Below are 16,058 nucleotides of genomic sequence, written 5' to 3'. Positions count from 1 at the left end.
TTTGCTTAACTTTCTATTAATGTGAGGTTGCAGCTCTGAACAAACAATTCTTCTGCACTTTTTATCATCCACAATGTTCTACAATTGTCAAGTCAGCAGTCTTCAGTTTTGTAGACTGTAACATTTGCTATAAAAAAATATTTTCATTGACCTTGTATGATATTCAAATTTGAGAAACTAAATCAAACCAGAAATTAAACCAATTATATTTTATGTACTGTTATAAAATGTTTCCCAGATATGCTTAGACATGTACACAGGGTACATGTATTACTTAAGCTAAATTCCAGTAAAGCTGCCTTATGCAAGAGAAAACAGTAAAAACTGGAGGTAAAAACTTTATTGCTCGTCTGCCTTCAACCCAAAAGTAATTACAGCTGGTATTGAACTACAGCTTCACACTTATCAAGGTTGCTTTTATCTTCAAACAAAACACAGAGTACACTTCACAATGAGGTTTTGTCTCATAGATAAAAACGAATGCCGCAAATTAACTACAGGATGTCAAAAGGTTGCTGGATTATATGTCAAGAATGATACAATTCTCACCCTTTTTTCCAAGGCAGTTGGAAACGCATTTGAATTTGGTAAAAGTATTTGTTGAAATATAACTGAACATGTGGGACACTTACAGCTGTTAAGGGGAAAATACTAAAAAAAGAAAGCAACTTGTACATTGGGTGTAGCCTCAAATATTTTCCAAGGTGCAGTGAGGTAGGTTGAATGGACCCAAATTATACAATTTTTATTTATCATACAAGCAATTGATTTCTCATTCTCAAGGTTGCAGAAAAATCAGGAGTTCTTGGGAGTTTCTTTTCCTTTCTAGGGTTTGTAAACAATTGTGATTAGTTAGGTTTTTTGACAAAATCTAGGGGAAAAGATTTCTGTCCATAGTTATTACTGTTATGAGTGGTACAGCAGGACCCATTTGGACTTTCCAGGAGTTCTCAAAGTAACAAATAGCTTCTCCAGAATTAATTTCAATTATTTTCTCTCAGACAGGAAGTGCATGTGTGATCAATTAAACATAACATTGCACAAAAAGGTTGGAAAATGGGCAGCTTTAACCATTTACTTCCCCTCAGTATACTACTAAACTCTGTAATAAACATAAAGGATTTTAAATCAAGAGTTGCACTTTTAAATTCTGGACATTACTGGAGCTTTGACTATATAAAATGTGATATAAAAACCTGGTTTTCTAAACTGACTGCACACAGTTATTTTTCTATTTCTAATAGAAATATATTGTAAATATGTTTCAATATATCAAAAGAAATTGACTTACTGAAGGCCCAAGCACAGTAACAAAAAACAGCATACAAATGGGAGAGTTGAGAAAAAAATAAGTTTGTGGAAACATTGCATTAAAAAAAGGATTTTGCAAGTTCTGTCACATGGAGAAAAAAAAGTCTTCAGTCTAAATAAAAGCTGTGCTGAAAAGAAGTACTCTTGCTACCAGCAACCCTTACAGACTATTTTTGAAAGCCAGTGTCAAAAATACACCACTACAAACAACTAAGTCTGTACAAAGAAGCCTTAAACATCCCTGACGTGTACAAAAATAAAAATAACGAGGAACCATTTTTAAACGGCTAGTTTTTATAGTGAGCCCCTGCTTTAGAGTCAGCTGGCCTTGGTCCTAAAGGAGGAGACTGCTGCAGGTGGAAACACACTATAGATAATGTGCTGAAATGGCAATGAATGTTTTTGGCACCAACAATTAGATATGTGTGTGTACATTTATGTCTTGTGCTTATTTTAGTGTCAGGGCTCGGGCATCCTTTTGTAGAACAGCAGGTAAGGTGTGGATGAGGAGCACGTTTCAGGAGAACAGGCTCGCAGGAAGTCCTCCTCCTCAAACAAACGCACTTCAGAGTCATCAAACAGCAGCCATTTCCCCTCATACTCCAGCAGGCTGGTTAAAGCTTGCTGCTTTGCTGCCTCCATCCCACCAGGGGGAGCCATTGCCATGTCCTCCGGCTCCTTTTTGAGTACGCCTGCATTCTGGCTGGAACTGCTTAGCGTCTTTCTCCGTTTAGATCCCTCCGCTGCGTCACGGTTAGCTGCTTTGCTGCTGCTTCCCAGCTCACAATCGGGCAAACTCCTCTGTCCACCCAGGAGCCCAACACCTCCCTCCAAAAGCTTTTTGCTCCCTGATTTAGTGCTAGCCAAACTTGCTCGCTGCTGTCCCCTTGTGCTCAGGCTGACTGACACCTCGCCATCGTCGAAGGTTGTGTTTTCGTCTATTTGTGCTCCCTCTTTCCTTACTTTTGCATCCTCCTCAGTAGCTTTTTCTGTCTTGTCCTGCAGCCAGACCTTCGCGTCCTTCAGATCGGACATGCGGATGTAGGTGGTGTAGTGGCCACTGCTGATGGTGACGCCGCTGTGCATGACCACAGCAAACAGCTCGTACTGCTGCCCTGTAGCAGCCGATGGCTTTGTGCACCACTCATTCAGAGACAGGGTGAGGGGCGTCTGTAAGGGAGTGTTGACTTTAGAGAGGCCTGCGTACGGATCCACCCTGCCAGGAAAACGAGGTTAAACACTGAACCTTAAGAGTTTCGGTTTTTACAAAGGATCGGTTTGTGAACTCACTCCAAGCTGCTGGCAGAGAAGCGCTTCAGATGAATAGTGATGACTTCAGGAGTTTTGTCAAACAGTAGACTCCTTTCAGCCTCCGTGTAGTGATGACAGGTTTCACAGAAGTATTTATCTTCGCCAACGATGCGCTCCACTGAGGCAAACTGAGAAATGGCCCACGTCAAGGTTTTCATCTCAGGCTTTGGGTCTGGAGAGACTGAGAAGATAAACAATATTACTTGTTTGTATTATATTAATTTCATTAACAAGTAACCATAAATAGTAGTTTAAAAAAAATCACCCCTACATAACCAAAATGCTACTTCTCAGATAAACGGCAGAGTTATTTCTGTGAAATTTTGTTATTCCAATGAAGCAATCTTTAGAAATGCAAAAAGCTAAACATGACTTTACAACAAATTCAATCAGTGAAGAGAAAATGGCTGATGACGCACACGGCATGCCTATGGAGCTGTGAAAATTTGGCAAGTTTCTTCAGTTTTTCCTTTTCTTTTCAATATTTTCAACGCCTCACCTTCAGACGGGTCCTCTGGAGTGGTGGGCTGGTCGTCCAGCACCGGCACACTGATGTCCTGGAAATCCTCTCTTCGCTCTGTGAAGCTCTCACACTCCAGACAACGAGTCCTTAGCACCAGTCTGCCCTGGAACAGTTTCTCCATCAGGCCCAGAACGTCTGAGGTAAACAGAGAAGCCTGGATCATGATCAGAACTCTAACAAACAAACTGTAATCAATGAAGAAGTTGAATCTATTTTTACCCCAACAGTTATCAGTTTTTGATGATGTGTTGCCTTATAGGCATTACTCAAACTTACTACATTTTCCCATTGCCTTCATTGCTCATCTCTTACCTTGCTGTTTCTCTGTTTGCCCGTTAGCTGACTTCCTTGCTGCAGACTGTTGAGTGCTTTTCTGTTTTGGCTCCTCTGATGGTCTGTTTTCTGGCTCGGATTTGTTCAGAGTTTTTGGATTTGTAGAGCTGATCTTCCCAACGCTGCAGAACTTTGAGAAAATACTTGGCTGCTTCCCTGATGATCTCAGCCAACCGAGAGCACCCCTCTTCTTCCTTTTCCCGCTTGCCTCTTTACTGGATGCTTTTTCATCTTTCTCTTCATCAGGATTTATATTCTTCTCCTCCTCCTCTTGCTCTCCCTCTTTACTCTGAGTGCTGTCCACTGTGATATCACTGGAGGACTTCCTCTTGGAGCGAGTGAAGGTTTTGTTTCTACAGACATTTTCCTCAGCGGACACAGAGTTCTTAGACTTGGGTTTCTTCTTGGCGTTTCCCACCTCTGTGTCGCTCTTCCTCTTTCCGCTGACTTGTCCGTCCTCGTCCGTGGAAGCTCTGGATTCCATCCCAGAGAAACTGGAATCCGAGGGAACGCCATTCTCCGTTTTAACATCTCTGTTGTCGTCCTCCTTTTTCTCCGGCTCCTGCTCTTTTCTGATAATGTCACAGGCCTCCTGAATGTATCCCAGGATGCATTGCAGAACCTCCTGAGCATCATGCTGGAGATAGCCTTCATACATAGGGTTCAGCTGCCTGCAAAGCACAAAAACACAGTAAAGACACAAAGAATTTTCACTCTAAACACATTTTAATATCAAAACAGCAAATTTGGTTTCAATTTACTCATTCAAAGCAACTTTTTTTTTGGTGCAAATACTTAAATCATCCTGTTCTACGTTTTCTCAGGTTAGCTTTTGAATAGCAGCAGCAGGCTGACAGGACCTGATCGTGTGAAGTATTTTGCGTGGGGGCGTGGCCAGCTCTCCCTCGCTGAAACCATCAGGGTTGAGCAGGAAGCTGGACTGCAGCTGCTCCACTGAGGTCATCAGGCTGCTGAAGCTCCCAAGGAGCTCGATGTGAGCCGGCACAGTCTCAGACACACACTCTGACTGCTGACTCTGAGGCTGAAAAAGAACCCAAGAGGTTTGCTGAATAAATGTTCTAGTTGCAACACACAAGAGATTTAGAAAAACACTGAAAGTGTGTTTATACATTAAAATCCAGATAAATGGTGTAATATCCTAAAAATAATTCTTTAAACAGTTTGCTTTGAACCAACCTCTTCATTTTTAGCAGTTTCATCCTTTGGTTTTTCTGGTCTTTTGGAAAGGTCGTACAGGTTCTTGACCCCTTCTCTGAACCCAGGGCAATAATACAGAACCTGCAGGTGAAAAACACAATTCATCACCCTAACCCTAAAAAAATTAATAAAGTGAAACATGTTTTTATGGGTCAATCGATATTTATTAAACATAAATACCAAAATTTATGTTTCAGTATTTATACTGAAATCCATCTCATAGTTTTGCAAATTTTTTGTGCTTTTTTCTGTACATCCGATATCGTCTCACTGGGAAAACGAGGCAAATTTCTTTATCTTTTGTTCTCTTTGAAAAGGAGAGACACCTCACCTATTGTAAGCAACAAGTAAAATATGACTCTGCAGCAACAGGCCCACTGTGTGAATAGGTGTTATAGAGGAGATCACACAAGAGTCCAACTGGGTGATAAAATGTCCACCGCTTGTTGTCTCATCACTTCCAAACAATGCCTCTGCAGATAAGCTACAATGGGGCAATTTAAGCACACAATGCATCATTCAGGAGGACAACAAGCTGAAAAGGAGCCTCTTATCTCCAGCATTAAGCCATTCTATCAGAAAACAGCCTTCTCTTCTTAAAGTGAATGAGAAACACTTTCATCTCTTTGCCTCTTTATGGGCTGTTTTGTGCTGCCATGTGAAAAACGTCCTTAAAGATTAGAAACCAGTAAGTATTTACCAGAACCCCAGAACAAACTTAAAAACTGGTGAAGCTAAATAAACTTTTACGGCACAAGTCAAATTCTACATTAAAATACAGCATCAATATGTGACCTACAATATATTAAATACATTTCTGAAGGACATTTCTTGATTTATGAACTAAGAAGTAATCACCCACCTGCAAGATGCTGTTTAAGTAGCAGGTGTTGCCAAGGTTATTGAGACCCACAAAAGGCACCAGGTTCTCTTTCTTCTCACATGAGATTGGAAAGCCAGGTGAAGATGGACAGGGGGCGGGGCCAAAGACCACCTGATCACAGCTGCAGATTAAAAAAACAAAACAGGAAATATTGTTTAATTTTCACAGTCACTGCTTAAATTATTCAAGGTTTTTTATATGGAATGAGAGCATAAACTGTATTATAAATCTGTGAATGAGTAAATTGAAACCAATGTGTTACAAGTGTCCGATAATTCAACAAATGTTTAAAACAGATTTTATTTATTAATTCAGAATGGGAAACTATTCCAGGCTCTCCGTTTATCCACAGTTGATAACTTGTTTGTGGTGTATATACAGAGGGTGTATACAATTCTGCAATGGAAAAAGTTGCTGCGAAAATTAATGCAAATTATAGAAGGAATCTAAACATAAAAAGCAGAAAGGTTTTTTGAAACCCAGTATGGCAGGGCCAGCAGACTGATAACAGTGATTAACCTCTTACCAGCATGTGATTTGAAATGTGATTTGATTATCTACACACATTTCTTATCTTTAGATTATCTACACACAGAAAACAAAATGGAGAAAAGCACATAATGTTTTTTTTCTTCTTAAAGGGATACACTTCATATTTACATGCCCATTTAAAATACCTTTTTATACTACTTTTGTGTCTAAATGTACATTTTTATTACTAAAGAACCATTTAGTTTTCAATTCGCTTTTTATTTACATAAAACCTTAAGACTACTGAACCTAGACTGAGAAAACTTTTAACTGAATGAGCAATAATGTCTGAAAAAATAAATATTTTTTTAAAATTTTATTTTTCTGACACATTTAATTGATGATAAATGAAGATGTCAGTTTTCCAGAAGTTTCATTTTTACAAGCTCTGTTTAAGTTGGCAAAAGTTAGAATACTGAAGCTTGATGTTTTCTTAAATAGATAAAAAAAATCTTTCATTTCAAATAATGACTGCTGTTCCTATGATTTATGACCCAAATTCTACTTGTTCAGCTTTGTGTTCTATAAATAAATAAACTTTCTATATATAAACTTTGACTTCACTTTTTTTGGACAAAAATGACATTTGTCCACTGTTTATAAAATAAAAGAAGTTAATTTGTGTACTACTGAGAAAATAAGTTAACATGGACTACTTTTAAAATATCACTGTATCTCAGTGATTAACTGAGTGTCGTTCACAACATGAACGACACTCATGATAATGTGGTTTATTATTGCAAAGTCTGAAAAATAAACTAGTCTTTTACAACTCACAGACCCACCTGACTGGAGAATCTTCTTGTTCTAGTGCTTTGGCCTCTTCTGCTTGAGGTTCAGAGAAATCCAGTGCTCGTTTTGTGTCCTTCTTCTGGAAGAACTTTAAGGAAAGTTTGTTCCTCTTCACAGGACTCCCCTGTCCTGCTCCAGCATTCTCAGCCAGCAGACCTGACATCTTCGTTCTCCTTGGTATCTTACTGAGACCGAACAGCGCAGCTCACTGGCGAAAAAGAGAATTACAAATTATATTTCAGTCGGCGCCATCAGAGCTCGACATGAACGAACGTAACTACGCACTTAAGTTTCTGCTCCTATAATGTAATTTTAAGCTAAACCCGTCGAGTTCATCAGTTCAGACGGTTCTGGTTTATAGTGTAGTGTACAGTTACAAGTTCAGTTCGGTATTATATAACATATTACCAAGCTAAAGCTAACTTAATGATTCCAGTATAATCACCCCTCCACAACATCCAGAGACGAACCTCTGCCTCTCAGTTTTTTTACATAATAGTAAAATCAAAGCAGTGTGAATTTAAAAACTCATTCCAAACTATTTGAACACAACACAGTACAAAACCTGGGTCGACATGGTGTTGTGAAGCAGGGGGAGGAGTAAACAGGCAGCACGCTGCCTTCAACTGCTTAATTCAAAATAACGAACTATCTTAATTCGAACAGTCAGAGGACACGTTTAGGTCTTACCTGAAGGACTCATTCCAGCTTCAGGTTTGATATATATTCCCAAATACACAGTCATTCAAACCATTTAGTCCGCTGTTTGACTATTCAGACGGTGGAAAGAGAAGTTGGCGCTTTTTCCTGCTCGAAGACGCGTTGACCGTTTCTGCGCCGGTGAAGAATCGACTCTGTCTGAAAATATTCGGCAAAAATATCAAATAACGGTTGCATTTCATAATAAATGTAAACCATGCGAGCACATAAATCTTATAAATATGCACAAGTCTTTGTAAAATTAGATAACGTGAAAAATTTACAGTCTGAAACGCAGGCTCATCTAAAGACACCTAAATAAACGGAAACCACCCTGTTGACGCCATGTTTGTAGTGTTTCCTGAAAGGACAGCTAAGCTAAAGAGGAGAAAGATCGAGATTTTGGGGTTCCTATCAAAATAAAGGCTGACAAACAAAACAGCTGTTTGCTGAGAGGAGGAGATTTTATCAACAAACATAGACACTTTGGTTAGGCAAGCAATCCATTTTTGGACAATTGGGGTTACTTTAGGGATAGTTACGAATGCCCATCCAAAGTTGTTTACTGTTTGCGATTCACAGCAAAAGTATTCGTATTTGGAAAAAAAAACTATTGCAGAGTTGCGGTATTATTTCTGGATATTATGATAATATTTTGATTACATTACTTTCTACCTTTTCCATCATCACAGTATACTGCACTACGATTCTATAAAGGGCATTACTGCTAATTACACTTGAAAGCAATGAACGAACGTAAAGCAATGGAACACATTGCTTTCAAGTATAGTTTTGACATAAATAAAGTTAAACCTTTAGTCTTATTCAATATAATTTGTTGCTATATATTTCGATTTTTAAAGTCCGTATGTGGCATAATGGCATGTAAAATGTAAATTAAACGTGAACAACTTTGTGCTTTTATTTTGAAATCATAGATCTGTTTTCTACCTGCAAACCTGACATTATCATTGCTTCGGGAAGCAGTATGCGCCAAAACAAACAGTTATACTAATAACTGAACATATACCGTGTTTGTAACAGTTGCAATTATAAATTGCTGCTTGCGATTCACAGCAAACTTTATAAGTAAAGTTTTACATTCCTAAATTTAAAAAAAAGGTCCCGTCCCTAGGAATCATTAACAACGGTTGTACACAGTTTTGATCAACAGGGGGCGACATTATCCAGGGAATGTGACAGCAAACTATCCAGCAGCATCATCACCATCTTCACTGGACCATCTCCTCATCTGACAGTCACCAGGCTACTCCTTCATGATTTTAACGGTAAGATACAGTTTGTTTGTGCATTGGTTTCTGGGGGAAAACGTACATATTCTGTGATCGCAGCAAGAGCTATCTGTTTAACCTCCTATCACCTTAATAGTATCAGTTGCACTGTGATGTTAAAAGGGCTACAGACTGTTGGTGCTGGCGTGGGTTTGTACGATGAGGGGAGTATCGTAGCTCCTGAATGTTTTCATAAAAAAAAAAAAAAAAAAAAAAAAAAAAAAAAAAAAAGCGAAACGACAGGTGCGTCGTTGCATGGTGGGATTCAAACTGCGGATACATTTTTTTTTAATATACGACGATACTCGAGCTGGACGTTCCGTTTCTTCTTTTGCTGCTGCTGCTGCTGCAGAGTGGATGCTTGGTCAGCAGCAAACATTGCATCAATGAGCTATACTGTGCCCGAGCTTCAAGAAACCCCTTGGTTATCAGGTGTTGTTGCAGCAAGGATGCACATCATGGACGGTAGTAGTTTCACAATCTAGTACTTCCTGTGAGACTAGCTGATATTCCCAAAGGTGTCCTCAGTCTAATGCTCCAGAATAGGATGTCTCCTCAATCTCTGGTTTTGGAGTGACTCTAATATAAATTTCATGACTGGTTCAGTGTGCAAAAATCTCACAAATGGAATAATCTAAGGGTATTTCATCCCAAATAACACAACTACACTTTCTTCAAAATTAATTTGATTAATAAAGAAAATAAATCAGGAGAATGATTTACCAAGAATGTTTTGAAAAGACAATCTCTAGTCATACAATCAACAATCCATCAGTTTTATTGAAAACTGTCAAGAAAATAGTTCAAAGAAAGCCATGAAAAGTTCTATTTCAAGGGACGCGTAAAGTCTAGGAGGAGAAGTTCTGTTTAGGTGAAACTAAGACAAAAACAGTATTTGTTGAAAACTAATGCTGCACTTCCGCTTGAACAAGCTAATGTGAAACATGGTGGTGGCAGGATCATGCTATGGGGAAGCATTGTTTTTAAAAGGAACTTCAATAGAGTTGATTAAAAGATGGAAGGGGATGTCTGCTTCTAAAAACTGTTAGAAGCTGCAAAAGACTTGAAGTTTCATTTTGAGCAGAACAGCTATGATAAAGGGTCAGAGCTGAAATGGTTTTGATCAAAGAATATCCATTCATGTGTTAGAGAATCCAAGTCAAAGTGTCGTTCATAGAGCCTTTTTGTAAAGAACAAAAAGGAAAGACAAATGAAGTCTGCAGATATTCAAATCTGGTAGAAACATGCCCTAAAGACCTGCACCTGTAATGACAGTGGATGGTGGTCCTCAAACCATTTCTCCACCACTTCACAGGTTTGCGCTACTGTTTGTTGGTCTTCGAACTTGCTGGGAATGTTTCGAAGTATGTGGTTATTTTTTAGTTCTCATAAATTCTGCTTGGACTTCAGAAGTTAATGGCAGAGTGAAGGATGGAAATTATCAAATGGAACGGTGTTTGGTTTTTATTTTAGTCTCTCAAAATATTATGCAGATTATTTTAAGAAAAAAATAAATACAACACATACAAAAAACCAAACAAGTAGTTTATCCTGATTGATGTTGTTTAAGGGATTTAGCTGTTAGGAGAGATGGAGTGGGGTACTACAGAAGCATTAATGTGTTAATCAACTAGGTTTTTTGTCTCACAATGAAAACATTTTTACATATTAGGGAGCTTTGTTTTGCTCGATTGCTAATGCAGCCAAAGAATGATAATTCTGGTGGTTTTAGGGGCCCAGTATTAGTTGGGGATGTGGGAGGGTTTGGAGGAGAGCGAACTGGGGGATGTGTCTCAGTTTTTTAAGCCTTAGTTGGCCCTGGATCTGACAAATACAACTGATGGGGCAGTAATTTTCCACATCCCGTCTCAGAGTCCATCTAAATCCTAACGTGGGGCTGCATAATAAAGAAGTATTATTGTGGTGCCTGTCTCTCATCGCCTCCTAATATCTATGTTTTTTTCTTCAACAAAAGGCAAATCCCACCACGCATGTCCTGAGCTATAGAGTATGACTTTCCTAATACAATAGAAACAAGACTTTAAACACATAATTAAGTCATTAAGCAGATTTGAGCTTTGAAATGTTAGAAATATTATTTCTATTAAAGCAAGAATTTAGCTGGTTTCTTTTCACCTGATGTAAATACAGCAATTTTGTACATTTTATTCTTTTAACTTATGTTAATGAGGAGTTCTTTGCATGCCCTGTGCAATCCTGCTGGCCTTTATTAAAGCAGGCTTTGTCCCAGGAGGCATGGAGCCCTCACAGCATAGACTGACAGATGTAGGTGGTGTGAATGCTTTAAAACCCAGGAAAAGAAAAAAAATCTTCCCACTCTCATGCTCCATCTCTGTCAGGAGGAGATCACTGATGGGAAAATGAAGGCATGTTGAGTGACAGGCAACGGTGCACTCCAAGAATCCTTTTAGCTCTCAGTACAAATCCTATTGTTACATCTGCACACAGTTGTTATTTTGTTATTTGCATCAGATGAACTATTACTATACTGCAACACTTTGTAGCAAACCTGGAAATACATCATTAGCATGTTTTCAGTCTTTCTGATTTAATTTGAAGAACTCAATGTGCGTAAGGCAGGAAAACACAAACAAATTAAAGGATTTGTGTTTGAGAGTTACATTCCCTCCTTTGACCTGCAGGGCATCCTTCAAGGTTGGGAACAGCTGGTTTATCACATCATTGCAGTGATTTTATAAGAACACACATCTTGAGCCCCAAATTCAACTCATTAGCAGCCGTTTAAGGCATGAAAACTCTTATTGCGGTTTATTTCTTTCTACTGAAAAAAAAGTACCAGTGGACAAATCTCACAGGCTGCACTTGGCTGAGGGGAAGGGCTTAATATGTCATTAAGCGTAAGTTAACAAGCGCTCACAGCCTCACATGTGTATGCAGTGGATCTTAAAAGTCTATACATCCTTGGAAAAATGCCACATTTTCATAAAATATTAATATTTTAATATTTATATTTAAATATTTTTTACTCATATAGATATGAGTGGAAAAGTAAATCACTTTACACCTTTAATGTTATATACGTCCTCTAATAATTTAACCTAAAAATAAACAAATTAACAAATCAAAGTACAGTATGAAGTAGCTCCTGATTGCATTTCTGTGTTCTGTATTATTTGGTTTTTTGCATTCCACACTTTGACTCGGTTACAAACTTAGTCACAATGTGTTCTTCTGGTAATGCCCTTTTTTTTTGGCTTCCTGGCTCCAGACTGATACCTTTCTACAGTTAGATGACTTAATTTTTCTTTGTAATCTTTCTGCAAACTATTCCTTCAGCTAATAGATGCAAATGTGCAAATTAAAAAGAAATCTTTCTTGGGCACCTGAACTTTATTTCTGGGTTATCAGATACTTTATAATTAATAGCAGAAGTGTTCCCAAAAAGAGTGAGTGTTAAAACTAAATTAAAACTAAATTTACCAAAGTACTTGTTTAAGGGTGTGCACATTATTCAAGTAGGTCTATATTTTTGGTTTTTGTGTTAAATAATTTAAAGGAAAAATTTCTTCCCATAGTGTCTGGTTTTTACATTAAAAATCCTGGCAGTTCTTCCAGGGATGCAAATGCTTTTTAGAGCCACTGTTCATCAAGTATGATCTCCCGTTGCATGCAGGAGTATTCCATGTCCACATGCTTTAGAGCGGACTTCCCATTTGATGCATGCTGAGAAGGTGGGTGTTTCCAACCCGGCCACTCTGATGTTGGGAAGAATAGCTCCTGCATCCTACTCAGTCTGCTCTCTACTCTCCCAGCTCTCCTGTTTCATGCAGACTGTCTGCCTTCCAGCGTAGTGCTATCCTTTCACTCTCCACTATTCATTATCATCTTGTGTGTATTTCTACAAACCTACTAAGGTGGACCAAAAGTGCTGGCACAGAGGACTGACGAGTTCATGCTCAGATGAAAGAAGCATACTTATAGATGTAACCTATCCTACAGCGACAGAGGCTACTACTAAATTGCAGTTTTATTACTCACTTACAAAGGTAAGAAATCATTTTTATTTGTTGTTTTTTCTCCACTACACTACACTTTTCTTTCTTTTTTTTTTTTGCATTTTCTCTATAGTTTTCTCTTATTTATTATTTGGTGTTTTACCACTACATTGCCACAATCAATAGTATCATCATACCATTTAAATCATATTTCCATCTACATACACATAGTTGCAATAGGCATAATTTCAAAAGTTACCATCCCGGGGATTATTTGTTGTTCTGAGCATATATCATATCTGCGGCTTCAGCTGATGGCTTCGGTGAACACTCAGTGGGGATGTCTTCACTTGGTTTCCTCTCCCTCCTTCACTGTCAAACCCCTTCTTGCCTCTCCTTCCTCCTGTGTCTGCATGTATTCACAGTTAGTCTCAGCCTCTGCTCTGCTTGCTTGCCTGCCACAGACCGTCGGCTCTGATTGGTTGGCAGACTGCAGTTACACATTAAATGTTGGCTGTTCACTGTAGGTGTCATACTGTGCACGTGTCTTGTTTGTTACACTTACAATTTTTCCTGAGTGCTCTACCTGAGGAGCACGTTAAACGGGGCAGACCTGGATCAGTGTTCGCCCCGCTTTCTGAGTTTATTTATGTTTGTGTCGGTGTGTTTTTCTTGGAGGTGCAGAAAGGTGAGTCATATCGGCTCACGCTGGTGGCTGCCACCGGCGTTCAGTGTAACCACATCGTGTTGTGTGATTATCAAATCGGCAGTGTCTGATGAAGCAGTGTATCTGTGAAATACCGACTTTTCAGGAAATGAAAACAAGCAAATTTGCCTTCTTTTTTGAAGAGCTTACCATCTATTGATTTTCTTTTTCCTGTGCAATGTGTCCTATTCAAAGGAGGTCAGATCTGAAAGTAGTTTTTTTCAAAGCCAGTAGTTTTTAGAGGAAATCATAAACATGTAAAAAGTGAAGTTGTACACTTGTTTAGCATTAACAGAGGGTACTTGATTTTACAGTTCCTTAGAATCCCTAAAATATTTTCACATTTTGTAATTTTTCACAACCACACATTTTCTATTAAATTATTGTGATTGTATGTAGAACCCCTGCCTGGGGTTTTGCTCCATGGAGTTTGCATCTTTTCCTCAAGGAGGTGGATACCTTTCTGCTAATCCGCTAATATGCTTGTGTTTTAGCATTGGCAGAGCTACTGTTGTTTGTCCTATGTGTCTCAGTGTTGCTCAGTGATTGACCCTGTGACCCTGCCAGGATAAGAGGGTGTAGACATGGATAAATTGATTTTATCTGATAGACCAACAAAAAGTAGTTCATAATTATAAAGAATTTCATACATTATAGTTAAAACCTTATACAACTGCAAAATACCCTTCAGTCAAAGGATTGACTTTGGGGGACTGATTAGAAATGCAAGCCAAATTATTCAGATTCTTACATGAAAAAAAAAGAAATGAAAAATTCATTTTGTCTCTCCTTCTCACAATTAAGCACTATTTTATTCTAAGAAAATGTAATCCCACTTGGCGTGAAAGACTATGATTTTAATAATAAATGTATTTTGTAACTTACTGTCCAATGTGTAACATTAATATAGGAGGAATCTAAAAGTGCTAAAAAAAAAAAAAAACATAAACATTTACGGTAAGTGCACTTAACTGTTCATGTTTTTTGGTAATCTTTACCCAGTTTTGGTAAAGATGACCTTTGCCAAACTGAGGACAGTACATAACAAATCTAAAGTTTTCCACATTCCATACCATGTTTCTTAATGGAGCTTAAAGCCATACAGGGTAAAGTTGTGTCGTCAAATCCCAGTGGATTTTGCAGGAAGTATCTGCAATATTTCGCCTGTTCAGAATGCAGCTGACTTGTACTTGCAAGTGTTTTTATCTCATGTGACATTTAGAAGCAGCAACCAATGCCCTTACTGACAAGATTATCTGGACATTGAAAAATCTGTCACAAAATTCTGATCAGTGTCTGTATTGATGAGGTTTTGACCTTTTAAACTGGATTCAACATTTTCATCATTATGCAATGTGATGACAGATAAAATCTTTAGGTTTAGAGCTGGTGAACTTAATGTGTTTTTATAAGCAGATAAAGTAGATAACATAAGTGGGCATAACTGTCAGCATTCTATATCTTGACTTTGCAGTACGTGTGGGCTTTGTCTTGCTAAAGTTCTTCATCTCTGTCAGAATGTGACAGAGATGAAGAGAGATGGATGAGACAGCTATCTTGTGTTATTGTACTGAATATTTGTTCATTTTAGTTCTGGACTGACTTTAAAAGAAACAAAAAGTCCATTCAGCCTTGCAGCAGGCACCCAACGATTTGGGGCTATAATTGAGACATATCTGTGTCAAATATACCAGTGAAATTGGGAGTCTGAGAGTGGCTTCCTCTGACCAATCTGACTGTCCTGCATATTTTAGTTCTCTCCCCAGTTTAACACACTTGGATCAAACGATGGCTCATTAGAAGGCCCAAGAAGAACATTGACATGCTGAAAAGATTGTAACTACCACCGGAGAGAGATCTAAAACATCCAGGATGCCAGGCCTCGAGGACCGACTTTGGGCACCACTGGGCTAAACATGTTTGTCACATTAAAAGTAGCTATTAAAGTCCTGGTATTTTGCCAGGAGTATGCACATTTTTGAGACCCACAGGTAGTTTAAATGTGAAACTAGAATCATGTGAAAGATTATCCCACTTTGGTTCTGCTATGAAAAGCAAGGCAGTAAAGACTAATGCCTTAGGTAGAATTCTACTAAAGAAAAGTCATAGCAGCTTAATCTGATGGAAAGTGTATTGAAGCACTGGAGTGGTCACACATGCAGACACATTCTGAGAATCTGTAGCCAGTGCAGTGAGCATTTTAGGATGGCTGCTCCTATACAGAGCTGCTGCACTATGAACAAATGGCCATACAGTGCTTTTTAACCCAAAACCCTCCCTCTGCATGTGTGTGTGTGTGATTGTTTTTTGTGTGTTCTTTTTAGTGGGTTTTTTGGTGGGGTTTTATGACTTTCAAAATAGTAATTATTATAGCCTGCTTCCCTAAACATAGATGCCGGCAAATAGTCAATGTATGCAGTGTGACATATCATGCAGTCTATACTCACCAGCTTTATGCAGAACTGCAAGTCAAGAATGGAGA

The 16,058-nt window shown here is 38.5% G+C and overlaps 2 protein-coding genes across 7 annotated transcripts in view; one reads left to right on the top strand and one right to left on the bottom strand.

The window, feature by feature from the left end:
* Positions 1-325: 325 nt before the first annotated feature.
* On the bottom strand, positions 326-7,980 carry usp1 (ubiquitin specific peptidase 1). Of its 3 annotated transcripts, none has more exons than XM_055053644.1 (10): positions 7,886-7,980; positions 7,593-7,760; positions 6,896-7,110; positions 5,559-5,700; positions 4,676-4,777; positions 4,339-4,520; positions 3,458-4,149; positions 3,122-3,280; positions 2,602-2,803; positions 326-2,527 (listed from the first exon to the last, which is right to left on the bottom strand). In XM_055053644.1, exons 3-10 carry the CDS (start codon positions 7,063-7,065, stop codon positions 1,771-1,773), a joined length of 2,406 nt encoding a protein of 801 aa, XP_054909619.1. In that variant the 5' UTR covers positions 7,066-7,110; positions 7,593-7,760; positions 7,886-7,980; the 3' UTR covers positions 326-1,770. The 3 variants fall into 3 exon arrangements, with proteins under 3 accessions (XP_054909619.1, XP_054909629.1, XP_054909636.1); XM_055053654.1 differs by having other exon boundaries at positions 7,593-7,756; positions 7,886-7,924; XM_055053661.1 differs by lacking the exons at positions 7,593-7,760; positions 7,886-7,980 and adding an exon at positions 7,468-7,526.
* kank4 (KN motif and ankyrin repeat domains 4) overlaps positions 7,572-16,058 on the top strand; it is a 74,689-nt gene continuing 66,202 nt past the window's right edge. For 2 of the 4 annotated variants that reach the window (XM_055053608.1, XM_055053609.1), the window contains exons 1-3: positions 7,572-7,616; positions 8,763-8,890; positions 12,790-12,921. The gene's annotated coding sequence lies outside the window, so the exon portion shown is untranslated. Of the gene's footprint in view, positions 7,617-8,762; positions 8,891-12,689; positions 12,922-16,058 lie in introns of those variants that run through there. The other 2 variants (XM_055053623.1, XM_055053612.1) reach the window with 2 other exon arrangements.

The sequence above is a fragment of the Poeciliopsis prolifica genome, unplaced genomic scaffold (assembly GCF_027474105.1).
Source record: "Poeciliopsis prolifica strain line A6 unplaced genomic scaffold, Auburn_PproV2 SCAFFOLD002, whole genome shotgun sequence".
Taxonomy (NCBI): domain Eukaryota; kingdom Metazoa; phylum Chordata; class Actinopteri; order Cyprinodontiformes; family Poeciliidae; genus Poeciliopsis; species Poeciliopsis prolifica.
Note: the sequence above shows the minus strand (reverse complement) of the source record. Positions and strands in the feature narration are given on the sequence as shown.

What these genes read in the sequence shown, in the direction of transcription:
- usp1 (XM_055053644.1), bottom strand. Translation starts at nt 7,065, where the DNA reads ATGTCAGGTCTGCTGGCTGAGAATGCTGGAGCAGGACAGGGGAGTCCT. An exon ending in AAACTGCTAAAAATGAAGAG is followed by an intron (nt 4,521 to 4,675) that starts GTTGGTTCAAAG and finishes GTTCTTTTTCAG; the next exon opens with CCTCAGAGTCAGCAGTCAGA. An exon ending in GCAAACAGAGAAACAGCAAG is followed by an intron (nt 3,281 to 3,457) that starts GTAAGAGATGAG and finishes TGTTTACCTCAG; the next exon opens with ACGTTCTGGGCCTGATGGAG.